Source organism: Haemaphysalis longicornis, unplaced genomic scaffold (genome assembly GCF_048455015.1).
Source record: "Haemaphysalis longicornis isolate Haplotype H1 unplaced genomic scaffold, Haemaphysalis longicornis Haplotype H1 scaffold_1, whole genome shotgun sequence".
NCBI classification, from domain to species: domain Eukaryota; kingdom Metazoa; phylum Arthropoda; class Arachnida; order Ixodida; family Ixodidae; genus Haemaphysalis; species Haemaphysalis longicornis.
This window is the reverse complement of record NW_027526203.1, coordinates 472,432,304-472,451,275: the sequence shown is the minus strand read 5'-3', so window position 1 is coordinate 472,451,275 and position 18,972 is coordinate 472,432,304. Positions and strand designations below refer to the sequence as shown.

General features: G+C 50.2%; 1 protein-coding gene across 8 annotated transcripts in view; it reads left to right on the top strand.

The window, feature by feature from the left end:
* Rhobtb (Rho-related BTB domain containing) overlaps nt 1–18,972 on the top strand; it is a 225,149-nt gene that overhangs the window by 151,661 nt on the left and 54,516 nt on the right. For all 8 annotated transcript variants that reach the window (XM_077688195.1, XM_077688196.1, XM_077688199.1 and 5 more), the window contains 2 exons: nt 14,472–14,676; nt 17,367–17,470. In XM_077688195.1, the coding sequence (XP_077544321.1) occupies nt 14,472–14,676; nt 17,367–17,470 (309 nt within the window). The remainder of the gene's footprint in view (nt 1–14,471; nt 14,677–17,366; nt 17,471–18,972) is intronic.

Sequence of the window (18,972 nt, the reverse complement as noted above, 5' to 3'; positions counted from 1 at the left end):
GAGCGGCGCCTGCGACGCGAAGAACATAGTTCAATTGGATCTCATTTATCGCGCCGACGGAGCAGCGCGCGGAGCGGCACTCAGCAAATGGACATCAGCGTGACATCACTCCAGGAGAGGAAAAAGTGACGCGACTGCGCTCGTCAAAAACTTGTGACGTCACTTCACGCGCGCGGCCCCACGAGCGGCGAGCGGGCGCAACACCCTCTCAAGCGGGCGCCGGTGACGTTCGCACAAAGCGGTGAGGTCAGGCAGGGAGTCTGTCATATGCGCCGTTCGGGATGAAAACGCAGGAATTGAAACAAACGATTTTCAGGCCGTTCAATGTAATTAACTATCGCGCGCTGAAGTATTTGAAGTGCTGTTTCGGGTTGGCCAAACCATTAAGCATCGATAAACGCAATAGAAGTGTAACATAAAATTTTCGTGTCAGTGCTCCTTTAAGGCCGATCCACACGGTGGACCTAGGCCGTGGTCCGATCGGTCACGTGACGGGGCCTCACGGTCGGCCGCGGTCCGATCCAGCGCAGAGCGCAAACACACGGCGGGCCGGCGGAGCGGACCACGAGTGGCCGGCCTACTGAACTCTCAAACGAGGAGGTTGAACACGGTTGCCGTTTGGCCACGACATGTCGATACGCACAAATCCGCACGAAACGTTTCAGCCCCGCGATAACAACAGCCATTCCGGGCGCGCTCACGCAGCCGCCGGCGTCGTTCTCACGAAGGCGAGCGGCGACGACGAGACGAACCCGGCTGCTAATACGGCTCGCCACCGCTTGCTGGAACGTAACTTCCCCTAAACAAAGTTCCACATGCGTGAAAAAAAAAAAAAAAAAAAAAAAAGGTACAGCATTGCACAAGAGGCATACCAGTCGCTAGTGGGTCATTCCATGCGAAACGTCCCAGCCGTAAAATCGACCATCACGGATTTGCTCAGCGAAAATTGTGGGTCATCCTCGCATGGCTCACAATGCTCCCTGAAAGTGTTTTTGTCCAAAAAAAATTTCGTTCTGTTTCTAGCGGCCCTTTTATCTCCAGGGTTTCAAGCAAACTTACGTAAGTCTGTGAAAAAAATCATGTAAAAGTAAATTTTCTTACAATGACCACCATTTTTTGTGGACATCATGTTGAGACCCTGGGCTGCTGTATGCCAAATTTTTAAAACATTTTTCTTTTTCTTTGCTGTGATTACGCCATTCAGAAAATACACAATGTCGAGCATTTCAAACATTTTTAGCAAACACAAGCACATTCTCTCAGGCAATGAAACATTTGTACCTGTATCTCAGCATTGTGGAAAATTGGTAAAAACTATATTTACACTGAAAAAAGATTAAATGTGCGAGAAAACGCTTGTCAAACTTGGGAAAATCTCCCTTATGGCCCATATTCACCTTGGAATTGCGCATTGTTGTGCTCGTAGTAAAAATATCGAATACAAGCCATTCACTAGTACAAATGATCACAGTTTATGTCAGAAAGTTTAATCAGAACAGTTTTTGTTTTAGCAGAGAAATAAATTTTTCAATTTGTACAGCGACACTACCTCACCCCGTTGTTCCACAGAGCGTCTTCTCTGCACGGCATGCACCTGCCTGCATGAAAGAGCCGCGAGCCAGCGGGTATGCGCTACACGAATACCTTTAGCCGCAATTTTAGTTCGTAGTGTCAGTACAGGAAAAAGGAATAATTCGCGTGTTAGTGGGAAAAGTACAACATGCAGCTAACGGTGGTGCGCCCATTCTATGAGCGCGGGTAACTCAATGGCTGGCTGGACATGGACGTGAATTTAAAGAAGCAGGGTATGTTATACGCAGTATCTTTTAAGTATGCCAAAAATTTCGAAATAAACAGCGGTTGAGTTATCGAGTTAAGCGGATTTATTTGTATGCGTTAGCGGGAATTGCATAACCCGATGCTTTAAATGCACATCTGATGTGCAGCCGCTGAGTTACCCGCACTCATGGAATGGGCGCACCACCGCTAGCTCCACGTTGTACTTTTCCCACTAACACGCGAATTATTCCTCTTTCCTGTAGTGACGCTACGAACTACCATTGCGGCGAAAGGTATTCTCGTAGCGCAAACCCGCTGGCTCGCGGCTCTTTCATGCAGGCAGGCGCATGCCGTGCAGAGAAGACGCTCTGCGGAACAACGGGGTGAGGCAGTGTCGCTGTACAAATTGAATTTTTTTTTTCTCTGCTAAAACAAAAACTGTTCTGATTAAACTTTCTGAAATGAACTGCGATCATTTGTACTAGTGAATGGCTCGCATTTGATATTTTTACTACGAGCACAACAATCCGCAATTTCAATGTGAATATGGGCCATAAGGGGGATTTTCCCAAGTTTGACAAACGTTTTCTCGCGCATTTAATCTTTTTTCAGTGTAAATATAGTTTTTACCAATTTTCAACAATGCTGAGATACAGGTACAAATGTTTTATTGCCTGAGAGAATGTGCTCGTGTTTGCTAAAAATGTTTGAAAATTCTCGACATGATGTATTTTCTAAATGGCGTAATCACAGCAAAGAAAAAGAAAAATGTTTTAAACATTCGGCATACAGCAACTCAGGGCTTCGACATGATGTTCACAAAAAATGGTGGCCATTGTAAGAGAATTCACTCTTTCATGAATTTTTTTACAGACGTAAGTTTGCTTGAAACCCTGGAGATAAAAGGGCCGCTAGAAACAGAACAAAATTTTTTTGGACAAAAGCACTTTCACGGATCATTGTGGGCCATGCGAGGATGACCCACAATTTTTACTGAGCAAATCCGTGATGGTCGATTTTACGGCTGGGACGTTTGGCATGGAATGACCCTAGAAAAAGCGGGGATTAGGTGTGCGTCGCGATGGTAAGCCATTTGCCTACTCCACATTTGCCTACTCCAGCCTGCTGCCTACTCCACTGGGGGTGATTGACAGGCTCCTTTGAGCTATTCGAAACAGCCGCGCTGCCGCCGTTGCTTGTCGGCGCAACTCGACCCGCGGCCGGCTCCGCCCACGCAACGAGGGCGTCGCAGACCACGCTGCTTGATCGCGGTCCGCCGTCGACACTGCGGACCGAAAAGCGTCGGTCCAACTGCGGTCCGCGCGATCTGGTGACGTCTTATCACGTGATGCGCGTACCGCGGTCCAAAACAGCGATTTGGTCCGTCGTGTACATCGGCCTTTAGGTTCCCATGCTGATTATGTTTTAACTACGGCTCTATACACCAACTCCCTTAGTACATTTTTAAACTAGTGCCTTCATTGTAAATCCCTCTCATCTCATTCACCATTGTCACGGCGCTCTTTGCCTTTGTCGGTCTTGCGCCATTAAACCCGAAATCTTCACCATGTCAGTGGCCTTTGGAAATCCAGCTCGCAATTGTTCGGGATGTCAAGTAGTTGACAAGCAGCCCAGTAAGGCTCCGGCATTCGAAGAACAGCTCACCTAAGTCTAGCGCACGCGGGTTTTCGTGCTGTCCGCATCCATAATCAGGTATATTTATACATTTGTATTTTATGGGAGGGAGAGGGGGGGGGGGGGGGTGTGCCTGCCTGCTGCGCGCAAACTACTGTAAACACGTGGGCGCAAAAATAGTTCATCATTTTGTTTTGGTCCGTACCGCCAGCTTCAACCAAAGTTTAGGTTTTTTTTGCAGAATGGGGCACATGACACAAAAATACATTTGCGCTCACACAGGATGTCATAACAATTCGCACCAGCGGCCTTTCCTACGGTAACAAATACAAGCTTGTTCACAACACTAATAATAGGTTTGCAAGTAATGGGGATTTTTGTGTAATACATGTATAACATGAAAATGTCTTATTCCGGCGAAACAGTAGTTATGGCTTCACACAGAAGTCCGTCCAGTGTTGAATTGAACATTGAGGCGTCGCGGCAATTTATTCCCCTTTCTCAATTGTCTAGCGTAATTAAAGCCAGCTTAATTATTTGCGTTACATTTGACATACCTGCCACAGCAGTGTTTTAAGTGTTGTCTGTCGTCTTGATAATTCCCTTAAACTCCCGGGTCAAAGGTTCTCTCGCAAATTACAAGTTACCTTTCCCCTTGTGGTGTCTTCGAGCTCATAGAGTGAGGAATATTATTATTATTATTATTATTATTATTATTATTATTATTATTTATTATTATTATTATTATTAAGTGAACATTCCAATTGACGAAGCTAGCGAGCGTGCAAGCAAGAAAGGCACACTCGGCTGGTCCACCATTGATTCTCGTGCATATGCCGGCCCACGGCAACTTCTTGGACACCGGAAGGACTTTTGTACGTATTCGTCTTTCTGTGTTGTCGGGATCCGTGAAAAACGGCGGTTTACAGTTGAGGGAAGATCTATACCCACCAATGTGGATCTACATTTCACCTTCTGGACGCTGCAGTCGTACCTTCAAATCAAAAGGAATCCTAGCACAGTCGCCTCGGAAGCACTGGGGCTACGGTTTCTGTCCCCAGTGCTAGAATTCCGTGTTTTGTCTTGAGAAATGGCGCTAATAATGTGCAGAATCGTGGCAACCTGTTGCAGTAGCTTAGCGACAGCTGTTCGCCAGCCACTGGCAGCGCATAACGACCTCAACTGGGTAGATAGTTCATAGACAGACAGACAACAGATCCTGGGCTGGGAACCTTCTCTACCCATTTGATGGGGTTTGAGCTGACGAATGAAACGCCAAAGAATCAGGAGCTCCAATTCCTGTACATGAGGCTGCATATAGAGGGAGCACACTTATGCTGGAGCTACGCACCAAGATCGAAGAAGGCATTGCTGCCTTTCATGTCAGCTCTCTCAAAGTTAGTGAAACGCAGTGTCGCCACGGCAGCTTTGAAAAATGCCTTGCACCGGTCGTGCCACCATTGCATTAGTGACAGCTTTCAGGCGCAGGTAAACCGGTTGCACTCAGCTGGGTTCCCTGATTCCGTCCTCCAGAGCGTGGGCAACAAGATTTGGCGAGAACTGCGCACTCCTTCGTGTATACAGGAACTTGCAAGGGACAGTGACAAGACTGCTGTGATGCCTTACATTCATGGTGTTAGCCACAGGCTGAAGAAGGTTGTGGGAAGAGCAGGTGTGCGCCTGGTTTTCTCGGCCCCCAACAAACTCAGCAAGATGTGCGCGCGAGTTAATGATGGTTCGCCTTCCCGTACAGATTGTGACATAAATCACGTGCGACCCTTCACCAAGTGCAGGGCCGGCGTGGTTTACTCCTTTCCTCTGGACTGTGACCACCAGTATGTAGGCCAAACTGGGCGGTGCCTGAACGTACGGCTTATGGAGCACGCGTCCAATGTCAAAGCCAAATCCGGTGGCTGGCTCCACTCGCACGTGTCGTCATGCAAGTGCACTCCTAAATTTGATCAGTGTAAAGTGATTAAGCACTACAGAAATCAGCGCACGCGTGAGCTGCTGGAAGCATACACGATTTATAAGGGAGGCGATGATTGCGTAAGCACCCCTTCTGTTGCTTTGTCTGCAAAAGAGATAGCGTTTATTGAAGACGAAGCGAAATCATCGAACTAGTGATATGACTGCGCAAAGATGCTCTTTCTTGTCTATACTTTTAAAGTTTTATCTAATCTTTCTTGTTTCTGGATTCTTTCCGCACTTATCTTGCTGTAACCTTTTCGTTTATATTGCTGAGCGGCAAATAAACACTTTGTTGGTAGTCAGCGCTGTGTGTGTAGCCTCCTTCCTTCTGTCCCGTCTTGAGCGCTGTTTTTTGTGTGAAGTATGAACCAACAGGCCCAAACACTTCCATTGCTTAAGTTCTATACACACACATACTAACCAGTTTCAAAACACATTACAACCATACAAACGATATATTACACTGAAAATTGGGCCACGTAACACCGTCGCGTCGCAGCCGTAGGCATCTTACGCCGAACCTTGCCTGTAAAGGGTGCACCACAGCATGAGCGCCGCTATGGCGGGAAAGCCAATGCTTGTGTTAATGAAGGGGTATTGGAATGCGTAGGGTTCTTGGGGGCACCCTAGGCAGTACTCCGGCGTAGCCCCCACGCTAGCTCCTGGTGTGTCAACCACGTGGGCTCCCGCAATTACGGCAGCCCAGCGAGGTTCGCCGATACAAGAACTGCCGGAAAATTTGATAGCTCCGCGGGCCGCGCTCGGCCCCGCCGGGGGTTCAGCAGGTCATTCTCACTGTCCGTGGCAGTGGTGACTGGCGTGGTTCCCGGTGGTATCCGTTTGCGGGGGGTCTCGCTCTCACCATCCGGTGAAAATAATCCGCCTTTTTCGCTGCGGTGTGGCGCCCTCTTGAGGTAGCGACGGAAAGCAGATCGGAGGTCAAGGTTAGCGCGGTGCGTCGTGGTTATTGCCTTAGGCGTGAGCGCGTTGTTTTTCGACGCTCGAAGATAAGGTAGCTTTCCGTCTCACCTAGTCGCTTTTTTTAAATCTTATATTTCCCCTGACGACTGCAACTACATCAGCATGCAATCGCCAGGGGAACGATTCATTCCTAGAGGCTTTCTTGCCGTTACCAACGGCTGGACGGACTTGGCCCGGTCGACTACCCATAATGTCCTAGTTACACGGGCGCAGTTAACCATGGTTAAGCGAACCGCGGTTAGACAAAACCGCAGTTTGCTGCGTTATACGGCAGACGAAACTGCGGTTACCCCGATAACCATGGTTAACGCAAACTGAGCTTGGCCACCTCAGTTCAGTCACGCTAACCGCAGTTCCCGCAGTGCTCAAAATCGCGCAAGTCAGTTCGGACGCAAGTGGCGGCGCATCAGCGGATGCAAAAAAAAAAAAAAAAATCACCTGGCGTTTGGAGGAGACGAAGGTTCTCAAATAGCGGGCGCCCCAACGCTGCCCCCAAGAGGCGCTGGCGTTCTTTGCGTTGCTCTCACAAGCAGCGCTAGACACTCTAGCAGCGCGACTGCCCATCAGCAGCGGCTCGATCCACCCGATCAACTACGACAAAAGCCGTGCTAAATTTTTAAATTCCGCGCGTTGTCCGCAAAAAAAAAAAAAAAAAAGGATAAACCAGGCAATCATGAAGCGTTTTCAGCACTCGGAAACGATCGGCGCGCACGCCGGCCGTGCCTGTGAACACGCCGGCGCGCCTGCCCGCAACTAAAGTCCCTTGATTGAAAGGACTTTACCCGCAACGAACTGCAAGCGGCTCGAACAGGCCCAGACCACGGCAGCAACAGCTTATCGCCGCTCTTCGAAATCAATATGATCTTGGAAAAGAACTTCCACTTATGCGAGAAAGTTGATGTTAGTGCGGTGAAAAATTGTGCTATGGATTATAATTCGCAGTTGTAGAGATAGCGGCGGTCAAATATCCACCGCGATGCTAAGCCTAAAGTTCCCAACACCGAGCTGACCTACGAGAGCTTCGCCGCTCGGCCGACGCCTCTGGGTAGTACAAAAGCAGACGACCCTCGCCGCCTTCCATGTGTTTTCAATTACAAGCCAAAGTAAAAGTTGGTTGTACTTAGTTTAATCGCTTTGTGGCGCGTTTAAATGACTGCATACTGTATGAAATAGCCCTTAAAGTAGTTGCAGAGGATAAACAAAATAATATCCGCTAAAACAAGCCGATTTATCGGCTTTCTTTTGAGCGAGCTGTCGCGGACAGTAACTCTGGTCGCGGATCGCGGCGTTGGACAGTATCGCCAGGTCAGGTGGTCTAACTTCCTGACGACCATTACCGTTTTTTTTTTTCTTGCGTGCGGTCGACAAAGGGAGGTTCACGAGTAGCATAAACATGGAACGCTTCTGGTAACTGCAAAAGGTTGCTTCAGCGGGAGCGTGCAAGCGAACGCAAGAATTGCGCAGCCGACTCAGCTGACACTGCTGGCCTGGCACCGCCTTGAAAACGAGTGAAAATTTTGTTTTGTATTTTCGCAAATTAAATGATTCTTGAGTAACGTCTTACGCCGCACGATTTACGAACGGCAGGGTACATGTATACTAGCGAGTAGGTGAGGCGTCAAATAAACAAATTAAGCGCTATAAAAGGACACAAAACAAGCACCAAATCGCACGCCCGCTGCCTGCAAAGATGTGTACTTCTATATTTGCATAACATAACAGCCGCATACACGGCTCGCGGCTCCGAATATTCACATACGATCATCACTGACTCTGTTGGTTGAACGCCGACACGCCAGTTTTGTGCTCAAATGTAGTTAGGCAGCGAGACAAGAACAGAGAATTGGTCGCTTCCAGTTGAATTGTCCCCCATCTTCACACTTCACCAGATTATTGTCAAATATTATTGGCAATTCGCTATTTATTTTCCTTTTTTCGCGTTCAAAGCCCCCCTCCCCCTCCCACCCAATTTGCCGTTTAGCCAGTAGTATTAACTCTATGCGTTTAGCTCTCCGCCGTGTCGGCTGCATGCAACTCGGCCCTACAATTCAAAACGTTGCTGACAATCATTCTAGCCTATTAAGTGCGAACTGGGAATATATAATGCAAGAGCGTAATTAAGTAAAGTGAGAGCAAACAAGGAAAGCGAGCGGACTCTCAGTTCGCCCGACCACCTTGTTTTATCGCGCTAATTTCGGAATCCCAAAACAAATTTCACGCTTCTGACGCTCGCTGCATTTTGTCACTGAGACACGAAACAAAACGGCAAGCTAACGCTGCACCATGTATTCGTAACGGCGACGCAAACGAGCACTGTTTAATAAAAGTGCTCGCATAGTGCGTAGGTACGGAAAAAAGCGGCGCACCGCAGCAGGCTAGCCAGCGGCGCCGGACTCGCTGGCTTTTTAAAGCGCGATCATCGCCGATTGCGTCCCTCCTATTTTTTGATCGGCTGTTGTTGAAAAGTCTTTGTCACCTAGAGTATTAGTTTAAACTAGAAGTTTCACTTTCAATGGTCAGTGAACCTGCGAGTGGGAGAGCGCCGTCACCGTCCCGGCACTTTCGTCGGCGCTGTAAAAGTATTTAGCGCTGCAAAGCTTTAATGCCAAGTTGATCGCCGGAAGAGACCGGACTCGTCAGGGATGGGCTGGTGACCATATCGCAAAACAATCGGGAACATCGAGCTCATTTTGCTTCTGTCAACACGCGATCCTATGGGACCCACGCAGCTTTGTACTACCCGGAAGTACTGCCCTGAAGCCGCTTGCGCAGCGCCCCCTGGGCAGCGCAGGAACACTTTCTGTGCCTGCGACGTGCGCCGCCAGCGACCGTCGGCGGTCCGCTCGCCGAGTGCCATTGGCCGCCGAGTGGCGGCGCTAGCCACGTAGGGCTGCCGCCGCTGCCGCCAACGTTTTTAGGTTAGGTTATCTAAAAACGTTGGCTGCCGCCGCCGATCTCTGTTCCCGCACTAGCCTATCCGAGCGGGCTGGTGTGCTGCTCCCGGTCCGAGTTCTTTTCTTGCAGAATCGCACGTTGCTTCTAGCGTGCAGTGTTGAGTCATCGTAAGAAGCGCTTAAAACGGGACACAGAAGAGAAGACACACACGACGGCGGGCGCTAATCAGGCGTAAACACAAATATATACTCAAAGAACCTGTGCCCAGGTCAACCCCGAAAGTGCAGTTTGATAAACACAACGATCACAGGATTACGATTCGAAAAACAAGATTACACTGTACATAGTCAACAAACAAGCCGCAAAACAATTTTACTGTGCAGTGTTGAGTAATCCTCAACAGGTGCAGTAATGGTTTAGTAGTAATCCCATAGAATCTCTGTTCGGCACTCTGCGGATATCACTGGGTTCCAATGACCAGTTAGATGTTCGTTCGGCCATGTCTGGGTTTGAAAAGCTATTGAACACTGGGATTGCTGCAGCGTCGGAAGGAAGCAATGTGCTGCACAATGAACAGCGTGAGCCCAGCAAGGGGCTTTTGCTCAATGCGACCGAAGCCTGCTACGGCTCAGGTGAGCTGCCACTAGAAGCTGCACATGTACGTGGCCAGGGTACATGCTGCAAGTATGTCAACGCTGCAGCTTTCAGCAACAGTGTACGTGGGTGGCTACGTTGCCCGTGTCATCATGGAACATGTGATGTGCGACAGCTGCTGTTCGCTGACTACGAAGCCACTGTCCGATCAGCCACTCCAGCAATTAACACGGAACCAAGACAAAAACTCATCTATGTCTTCGACATCCTGCGCCTGTTCGTAGATATACTGCCCTGAAATAGGAGCCAAAGCTGAAGAAGCCATTGAAGACACTTCAGGAAGCGGCTGTACCTGCCATTGTTGATTCTGGCCTCCTCAGCTATCCCCACAGTGAACGGCTGCACCACAAGGAGCTGGCACAGCTGCTCTGCCTGAAATTCATCTGGCCACTACTTGTGAACTGTGCCTCTGCAGCCACCGACAAAAATGACGTGTATAAGTCATTTTCGAAAAAGCCTCTTTGCAGAAAGTATGTGAAGCTTTAAAAAGCAGCCTTTATTTATTGTCTCTTGTTCTTCAGAAAAAAAAAAATGGTTGAGTGGTTTTTGGTTTCCACTGAATGAGTTGCCTGGTCTTGTTTTCTGCCCACTGGGTTGCACCCCTTTCAACTTAACATGCTTTTCTGCCTGTTTCATTTGTTTCACTTAGTATGCCGCACACTGGAGAAACAAAAAAAAAAAGACGTGTGCGTCACGACATCCATCACGGGCTTCTCCAACAAAAGAAATGTGATGCTGTTTGTAAGAGCACGCCTCTATGCACTTAATTAAGCAATTTTATTTTCCTTCTTCCATAGTTCTTTTTTGGGTCATGGTAATCGTAAGCCAACTCTGCACAGTGCCCACCGCAGTCTGCTGCTACGCATGATGTTGGTTCGACTCTCGGCCGTATAAGTGTTCATTAAATATTACTCTTACGTTTGGCACCACTGGAACCCTTTGAATAAGGGCTGTAGCTCTTCCTGTATTTCCAACAGTACAGCTTTTGTTAGAAAGCACGCAACCTGCAAGCAAGAAAGCTCTATAACAGTGTATTAACTGGCGCACGCCGGCACTGCTGCGCGCTCGCCATCGGCGCACCGACGGCCTCTGCAGCCTAGGAACTCTACGTAAGTGGCGGCCCCACCAAAGTGAGCGGCGGCTCACCACAACTCGAGCGATGGAACCCTCCTATTGTTCTCCCGGCGACGTCGCAGGCACAGAAAGCATAAAGGAGGCTATGCCTGAGCAAACCAAGCCGGTTGCGAGCAGCTGGGGAAGGCCCGCTCCTCGCCGCGCGCGAATGCGTTGCGTTTGGGTCTGAAGCGACTGCTTTAACGATATCTCGTTTTCTCTACACTGCTTCTCTTTTGTTTTTTCACGTTAAGTTAAAAGTGTGGTAATTTATTTTTGTTACGCTCACAACCAAGTGACCACGGTCACCACAATCGGAATTTTGTGTGTAACAGACAGAACCGCAGTTTGTGATAACCGCGGTTCAAGTTTCGTCACCATGGTTAAACTTAACGGCGGTTACTTCCGCTTCCCATTTTCAGACTGGCGTCTCACAGCCCTAATCCAGGCTTCTCAGCGTTGCCTGTCACGCGTAGCTGATGGGAAGCAAAAAAAAAAAACGCTCCTTCTTGTCACCCTTGGCCCGAGAGGTGCACTTGTACGCAGTACACGAAAGCGGCATTGCATTCAAACAACACAAAAGTGGCTAGATATTTGCAGTTCACGTTGCCGACGATGCATGGGCCTCAGCCGAGTATAGGTGGACGCTGCAGACGGATGGTGCAGTGGCCCTCCAAACAGTTTCTCGCGTTCACCGCTAGGGCTTCGCGCATGCGCAGTGGCGTCTTGAAAAAGGCGGATTCCCAGACTTGAAGTGGGGAGGAGCGGTTGTCCGAAATCTCCTGTGACTGGCCGAAACCTTATCGACGATCTCGCCAAATCGGGTAACAAAGCTGCATGCCCGAGGGTTCTCCTCCTGGCTCAGAATCATGAGTTCGGAACTTGTGCTCCAGCTGCCGCCCCCGCCTGCAGAGGTTGCTCACCTGACTATTACGGGATGTCGGCTTCGAAATACCCATCTGAGTTATTTCTGCCTGGTGTCTCGGTCGGCAAAGCGGTGTCAGCATCAAGCAGGCGGGGCTCCTGCAACTTACTCGCAGCAATACAAGCTGCTGTAGAGGCAGTGCCAACCCCAATACAAGCAGTTTACGGGCGCACATCACCGGTATAGGTCACCTGAGAGTGCAGCTCTTTCAAATACTGGCGATCTCTCGCGACCAGCGAGCCCGGCCCTGCTGAGCCGCGCGAAGCTCATCTCGAGCGGAGTCTTCATGGCATCGAGACCCATGCACTCCAAAAGCATGGAGACAACGACCCCATCGAAAGCGTGGAGACAACGATCCCATTACTCCCGCTTCCCCCAGCAGCGAAAGACTGACCTTCAGCGTTCCACTCGCTCTTTGTCAGCTGTCGAACCAACAAAAAATCCGCCTCGAACTTGAAGCGGAGTAGCGGCAGGCTTATCGTGCGGATTTGCGAACTCCCAAACGCCGCACCCTCGTTCGGTAGTGTCCGCTGCACCATCCGATGCATGAGGGAAATTTCAACCGGCACCGCCGGCGCAACTGCGCGGGGTCGGTGCTACGAGGAAGGCGACCCGCCGCCATGTTGGAACAAGGCCCACGTACCTCCAGTCTCGCAAGCGAGCCACAACTGCGGCTGCTCGGAGGTATTTTTCGGACGTACCACCTGGTGCGTCTAGGAAAGTTTACACATGTGCATACAGCCGTCATGGCTGTATCGGGCACCATAAACTGGCTGCCTGCAACCAACTCGCGCGAGACGTTTCGTCCGAAGTCTTCCAGACCAAGCGTAGTAGGCTGCATCTGCAGCAACGCATACACCACCGAGCGGGTAGCCTGAACCACATCTGCGGTCGATGCAGCAGACGCAGTAAAGATCGGGAACCCCCGCCCTCACCGCAAATGTTCGCGGACGCAATCGGCGCTAAAGGCTCGGCATTTTTCTCGGGGAGCTAGCAACCTTGAATTCATCTGAAGACGGGCCCCACATTGGGCACCATGTGGAATATGTGGGGTTCTTGGGGGCGACCTAGCCAGTTCTACAGCGTAGGCCACAACACTAGCTCCCGGAGTGTCAACCACGTGGGCCCCCGCACCTATGGCAGCCCAGCGAGGTTGATTTAATTTTGATTGATTGTAGGGTTTAACGCGCCGACGCAACACAGTCGATGAGGCGCGCTGTAGTGGAAGGCTCCAGATTAATTTTGACCACCTGGGGATCTTTAACGTGCGCCGAAATCTCGTACACATGGGCACCCAGCGAGGTTCGCCAACACTAGAACACAGCAGACAGTAGTGCCGAAGCACAGCAGTTTATTTGGGAAATCCCAAAGCATGCAAGCACAAAGCTCGACGGCAGTCGTTATCGCGAACGGGAGGCAGGCGCTCACAGTGCGCGAGAAAAAGTCCCCACCTGAGATACGTGGTCCACCGCGGCAGCCGCTGCCACATTGTTCCATCGATCTCACTCTTCCGCGCGCACATGTTCACGCATCCAGCACGCCTATGCAGCGCGTGGACCGCCGGGGCCATCTCTCGGGGTGCTGTCGAACCAGCGGAGCACCGGACCGGTTTTAGCGCATCGTGTCTCTCCCCGAAGTGCGCACCGGCTCGGATCGAGGTTCTCCACGATTCCCACCAACCGTTCACTCGCGTTACAGCGTCAATTTGACCTTCAAATGTAGCAGGGTGCAGGGAGCGGAGGGGCAACTCATCAACACAAACAAAAAGCGTGTGGCGCTAAGCCGTCTTAAACGAAGAAGAGAAAGACTTTCATAAAGTATGAACCAACTCGCTCAGCAACAAGTTTTGTTACATGAACACAAAGCTATTACGACCGGAAGAATGGTAGTAGCATCACATCGACTGTCATCGTATGTGGTTTGTGCCTGTTTTTTCTCGGAATCTTCAATGAATTTACACACAATCTGCATGTACGATGCATTTACACGTACGATTACAAGAAAAGGGGGTGGGGTGCAAGTGCAGACACTGATTAAATTTTCTAAACTAAATAAAAGAGGCTTTACACAAAACGCGAGAATTTAGTACCTTCGTTGCCTCACGAAACACTCAATTCTGAGTAGTTTCAGCATCCTATGATAGCAGTGCAAGAGGTTCCAAAACCTTGTCTTATAGTGTGCGCTGTGAAGCTGAGTGTAATACATTTTGTTTGGCATTTCGCCACCGTCACGTGCTTGGCACCTAAAGCGGATGGCGGAGGTAGCCTGTGCGTTCCCCCCTCCCCCCTTTTTTGTTGTCGTTGTGTGCACAATTGTGCATATGGTAGCGTCTCAGGCAGCGAAGCTAGGGAACGCCTCTGGCCGTCGCTCTCGCGGTTGAGGCCATGGCCATAGTGCTTGGGGTGGCGTTGGGAGCAAGCAGGCACCTTCGTGACTGTTCTCTTTTGTATAGCGTCTGCTGCCTCCGACGTTGCAGCGTTCGTGTCTTGAGCTATGGCGTTTCTCCTTCCTGCTGCAGGCGGGAGGACTCATGGCCGTCCACGATGAACAATGAGCAGCCGAACCAGGAGCTGGTCAAGTGCGTGGTGGTAGGTGACACGGCTGTTGGCAAGACGCGGCTCATCTGTGCACGCGCTTGCGACACCCGTGTCACGCTCTCCCAGCTCCTCACCACGCACATCCCCACCGTCTGGGCCATCGACCAGTACCGCATCTACAAAGAGGTACTGTGCCGCCTGCATTCATTAATATCCCCACTACACAGGCTGCAAGTGGGTGCACATGAATATGTTCACACGAATGTGTCAGCCCATGGAGGCACAAAAACAAACAGTACGCCATTTTTCCACATGCAAGGAAACTGTGAGGTGTGTGTTTTTGCTTCCATTTTCGTCTTGTCATTTTTCCGTGGCTGTCATTTTTACAGCTCTCTGTAATCATGAGAGCGTACACCGCTGGGCCAATTAGCGCCGTCTGACTGCGTTGATGCGGGTGAGAGCGCGTGCATGGAAGGAACCTTAAAGGGACAGACAACCGATTTTTGTCGCGTATATGTTCTCTAGCTCATATGAAAGCCAGTGTTTTGCATAGCCCGGTAACCACAAGCAATTTCTAAACAAATTGGCGGAAATAATTTTAATTTGGCAGCAAACTGCCTGAAATTGGAAGGGTGGCGGTTCGTAGTGTCGAAACTTGACACTACAATGTGTCCCTGTCACATCACCTGCAAACCTAGTAGCTACTGTAACTGCTGAAACGTTTATTTACGTATTGAAAACCTTTTAACACAAGTATTCGTACAAGGTTAAACTCTGTATGTATTTCTAAACATTATTTTGAAAATGTTAAAGACACGCCGCCCGCCGTCGCTGGGTTGCTCTCAGTGTGGCTAATCGAGCCTCCATGCCCAGAATCAACGGCAGCGTTCAGTAAACAGACCCAGCGAAGGAGATTTGACGATTCTGCCTGAGTCAGGGGCGTTTTTCTGCCAAAATATTTGATTTAAGTTTCGAAATACGCCAACGGCAGCTTAAAAAAAAAAAAGAACGTCGTGCCCGGGGAGAATCGAACTTCCCACCTCCAGAACATGAAGCCAGATTCTACCAATCGTCTTTCCCAGCAGATGGCGCATTCGTGCAAAATAGACCGTTGCATTAAAAAAAACACCTAAAGGAACAGGAAATCCTGCGATTCAAACTTTTTTAGCTCGGGACAAGTTTAAATATCGTTTTTTATTTTGCATACAGACAAAAGTATGTTGCTGAGCTACTCTATGTCATGGTTGCTAGAATTATTTTTTGGAGGGACACATACGACTTGTAGATCTAAAAATTTCGGTTTAAAAAGTTCTAGGGCGTTATCAGCAAAACCGTTTCTTGTCAAGGTGCTTTAAGTGATGCCCTTTCATTTGGGATAGAGAATATATACTCAACAAAAATCGGTTTTCTGTCCCTTTAATATGGGATGGCTACGGGCTCGCAAATTAGACACTGGGCTTTCTCGATTTACCAGTCCTGGATAGTCCACCTGCAGTCCGTGGTGGAAGTACCGTAGGATTACACGGGAAAGTTGAGTGTGTTCAGGGGTTGGACGGGCTATCCTGGACGGGATCCGCCGCTAGATTTTTTTCGTGTTTTCGCATGTTGTTGAGACTGGGCATCCCACCTCAGTCACCAAGGTTGTGACTCGCATCCCAGCTTGTCACCGATGTTGGGACTGGGCCATCCCACCATTGCCACCACTGTTGCGACTGGCCATCCGGGCGCAGTCACCGGGGTAGTGACGTTGCCTTGCTCCGTCCGATATCGACGCGGTGTAGAGCAGAGCGATGAAGTTCTCGAGCCGACGAAAAGTTGAAGCAACATTTATATACAGTATGTACAAGGGTAAGCAAACGAGGCGACAGCACCTTCCCACTTGGTGCCTCCGAAAAGTGCCGCCGCAGAATGCCTCCGGGCGGGTTTTTATACCCCCGGAAGTTCGTTGGAGCCCCGAGAAGTTTGAATCGCTCCAATCAGGACTCTCACTGGCTGAAGTTTGAAATCCGACGAATGGTAATGAAGCGGTTGAGTCAGCCGAGCCGCCACGATGGGGAAAGGGAGGGCGACGCCCACGCCGTCTCCTCGAACCCACCTCCAGGCGAGTAGCGACATGTCCGTTGCCGGTCGTTCACCCGATGCACGATTCGGCCGAGCCACCGGGACGCAGAAGGATGAGGCGACTCTGTGGCGGTGCATCTTTCAGCTTTCAGCCTGTCTGCCGCGGGCGGTTTGGTCTGGTTCGGACGAGGCGTGAATCGGCCCCGCTGTCGGCGCGTCGCCCCGTGCAACGAATTTGGGCCGGGCGCTCTGGCACAACAATGTATAGTCGTGTATTCACCCGTAAGGACTGATAAACTGAGGAAGCCCAGGAATGACATCACCTTTCCTATGAGAGTGGCGGCTACGACCGAGCAACGCAGCATAGCAGACGGCGCTCGCGCTCTTGTCCACATCAAGTACCACACCACTGACAAGACCGACGGTCGACTTTCCAGTAGTTAAACACAATGTTTGGAGTTTCACGAGAGGAAGAGGAGGGAGCAGATAGCGGATGAGGTTGACGCCACCCCAGCATCTCGGAGCACCGGCTATGGCGGGGTAGCGGCCGTGGGGCAACACTGCCAGCGGAACTCAGCGAGAGAAACGTGACACCGTGGCGAAATTCGTTTTTCTAAACAATAGCCTATCTGCACGGGTCGGCGTGTAGGCATGCACCTCGCAGTCTGTGAAATACAGTGCTGGATGGTGTGTTGCAGGAGTGCATATTTCACGAAACGCAGCAGATAGCAGGATTTGTGGCAGCAGCCCAGTGCACCTCTTGGTCGCACGGGGGCCGTGACACGTGGTGCCTGTGTGGCGGCCTCCCCGCGCAGGTTCTCGAGCGTTCCTTGGAAGTGGTGGACAGCGTTAGCGTGTCTTTGCGGCTATGGGACACCTTTGGAGACCACGACAAGGACCGCCGGTTCGCCTATGGGAGGTAAGTGCACCACATCTCAGCAGCACTTGTCCACTGTAGTCGAGCCGTACAGAAACAGACAAGACGCACGCACAAAGGCTTGCTGCGAAGTTCAATTTGTCGGGCCGTAACGAGAAGGGAGTGCTCTCGTACGTTGGCCAATCGGGGTGTCGCCTCAGCACCAGATTGTACGAGCACACTCACTTGCCGAAACGGCAGACGCTTCTGACATGTGGGTTTGCTGGTTTATTTCGAACATACCTGCAGATGCAGCGAGAATTAAAGGGCTACTGAAGCGCTTTTAAAACCGGGTAAAATTCTACTTTTTTACAATTATATACATTGGTCAGTTTATGCCTGTTATGCCTGTAAATTTTTTTTTCGGCATTTTTAGCTCCGGGTCAGCGGTATTTGTTGATTAATTTGACCCTACGCCCACCCACTGCTTCCTCCCGCATCGCCGGAAGAGCGAGAAACCGAGAGGCAGCAACCTTCGGAAGTAGCGTCATATTCGGTTGACGGTGTGTCCCAGTTTTCTGGGTGTAGTTCCGAATTAAGCAGGCGTGTCATCTGCATTTTATTAATCTTTATTGTATAGAGTGGCTTACTCGTCGATTTTTATCTGTAATGCTACTGTGTTTTTAGTCCTTTGGAAACAGCGCGATAAACTCGGACAGAGATAGGGCAAACAGACACGAGAGCTGACGATCGAAGCAACTCGTGTCTGTTTGCCCTCTCTCTGTCCGGGTTTTTCGCCGTTTCCAGAGGTGACACGTGTACCCAACTAGCCCAAAGTCAGGCTTTAGTGTGTTTTTAGAGAATCCCTAAAGTGACACCTAGATACCAGATTTCCTACCCGAGCGCCCATGGCTACTACATTGCCTTCACAAGTAGTCGGGGGCAGCCCATGTCTTCGGGTGCTCTGTGCTTCATACGCGAAGTGACAGGCTCAAACAAATATGGAGGTGTCCCAAGTTCCTGATCCATTATTATAAGGGGATTAGAACATTTGTGGGGCCGCAGTGCTCTGGGTTTCTCGAACTTCTTGCTCGTTTTCCCGATCACCATTGTTGGCTGTGACGACAGCTTAGCCAAGTAGGTAGATTTTAAGAAGAAATCAAGCAAGCTGGAAAGCATGAAGCGTATTCTGCGCGCGGAAGCGTTCCGCACACTCGCCGGTCGTGCCTGCCCGCACGGTCCACGAAGCTGCTCGAACCGCGCATGTCGCAGCAGCAACCGCTCTTCACTGCTGTCCAGAATCAAGGCAGTCGCGAAAAGCAAGGCAAATGTGCAAGGGAGTGGGTGATAGTGTGGTGAAAAATTGTGCTAGGGATTGTCATCCAAGGTAATTTTAAAATAGGTGATCGAATTTGTGTTGCGATGCGAAGCGCCGATGGGTCGTGGAGGTTTGTTGACGGCAGCAAATGCACCTGCCCGAGCACGAGATGCGAGGAAAGCCGGCGGATGGCGCTACCTGCGCGCAAGAATGAACACAGCACCGATCGCCAGAATGACTATCAACG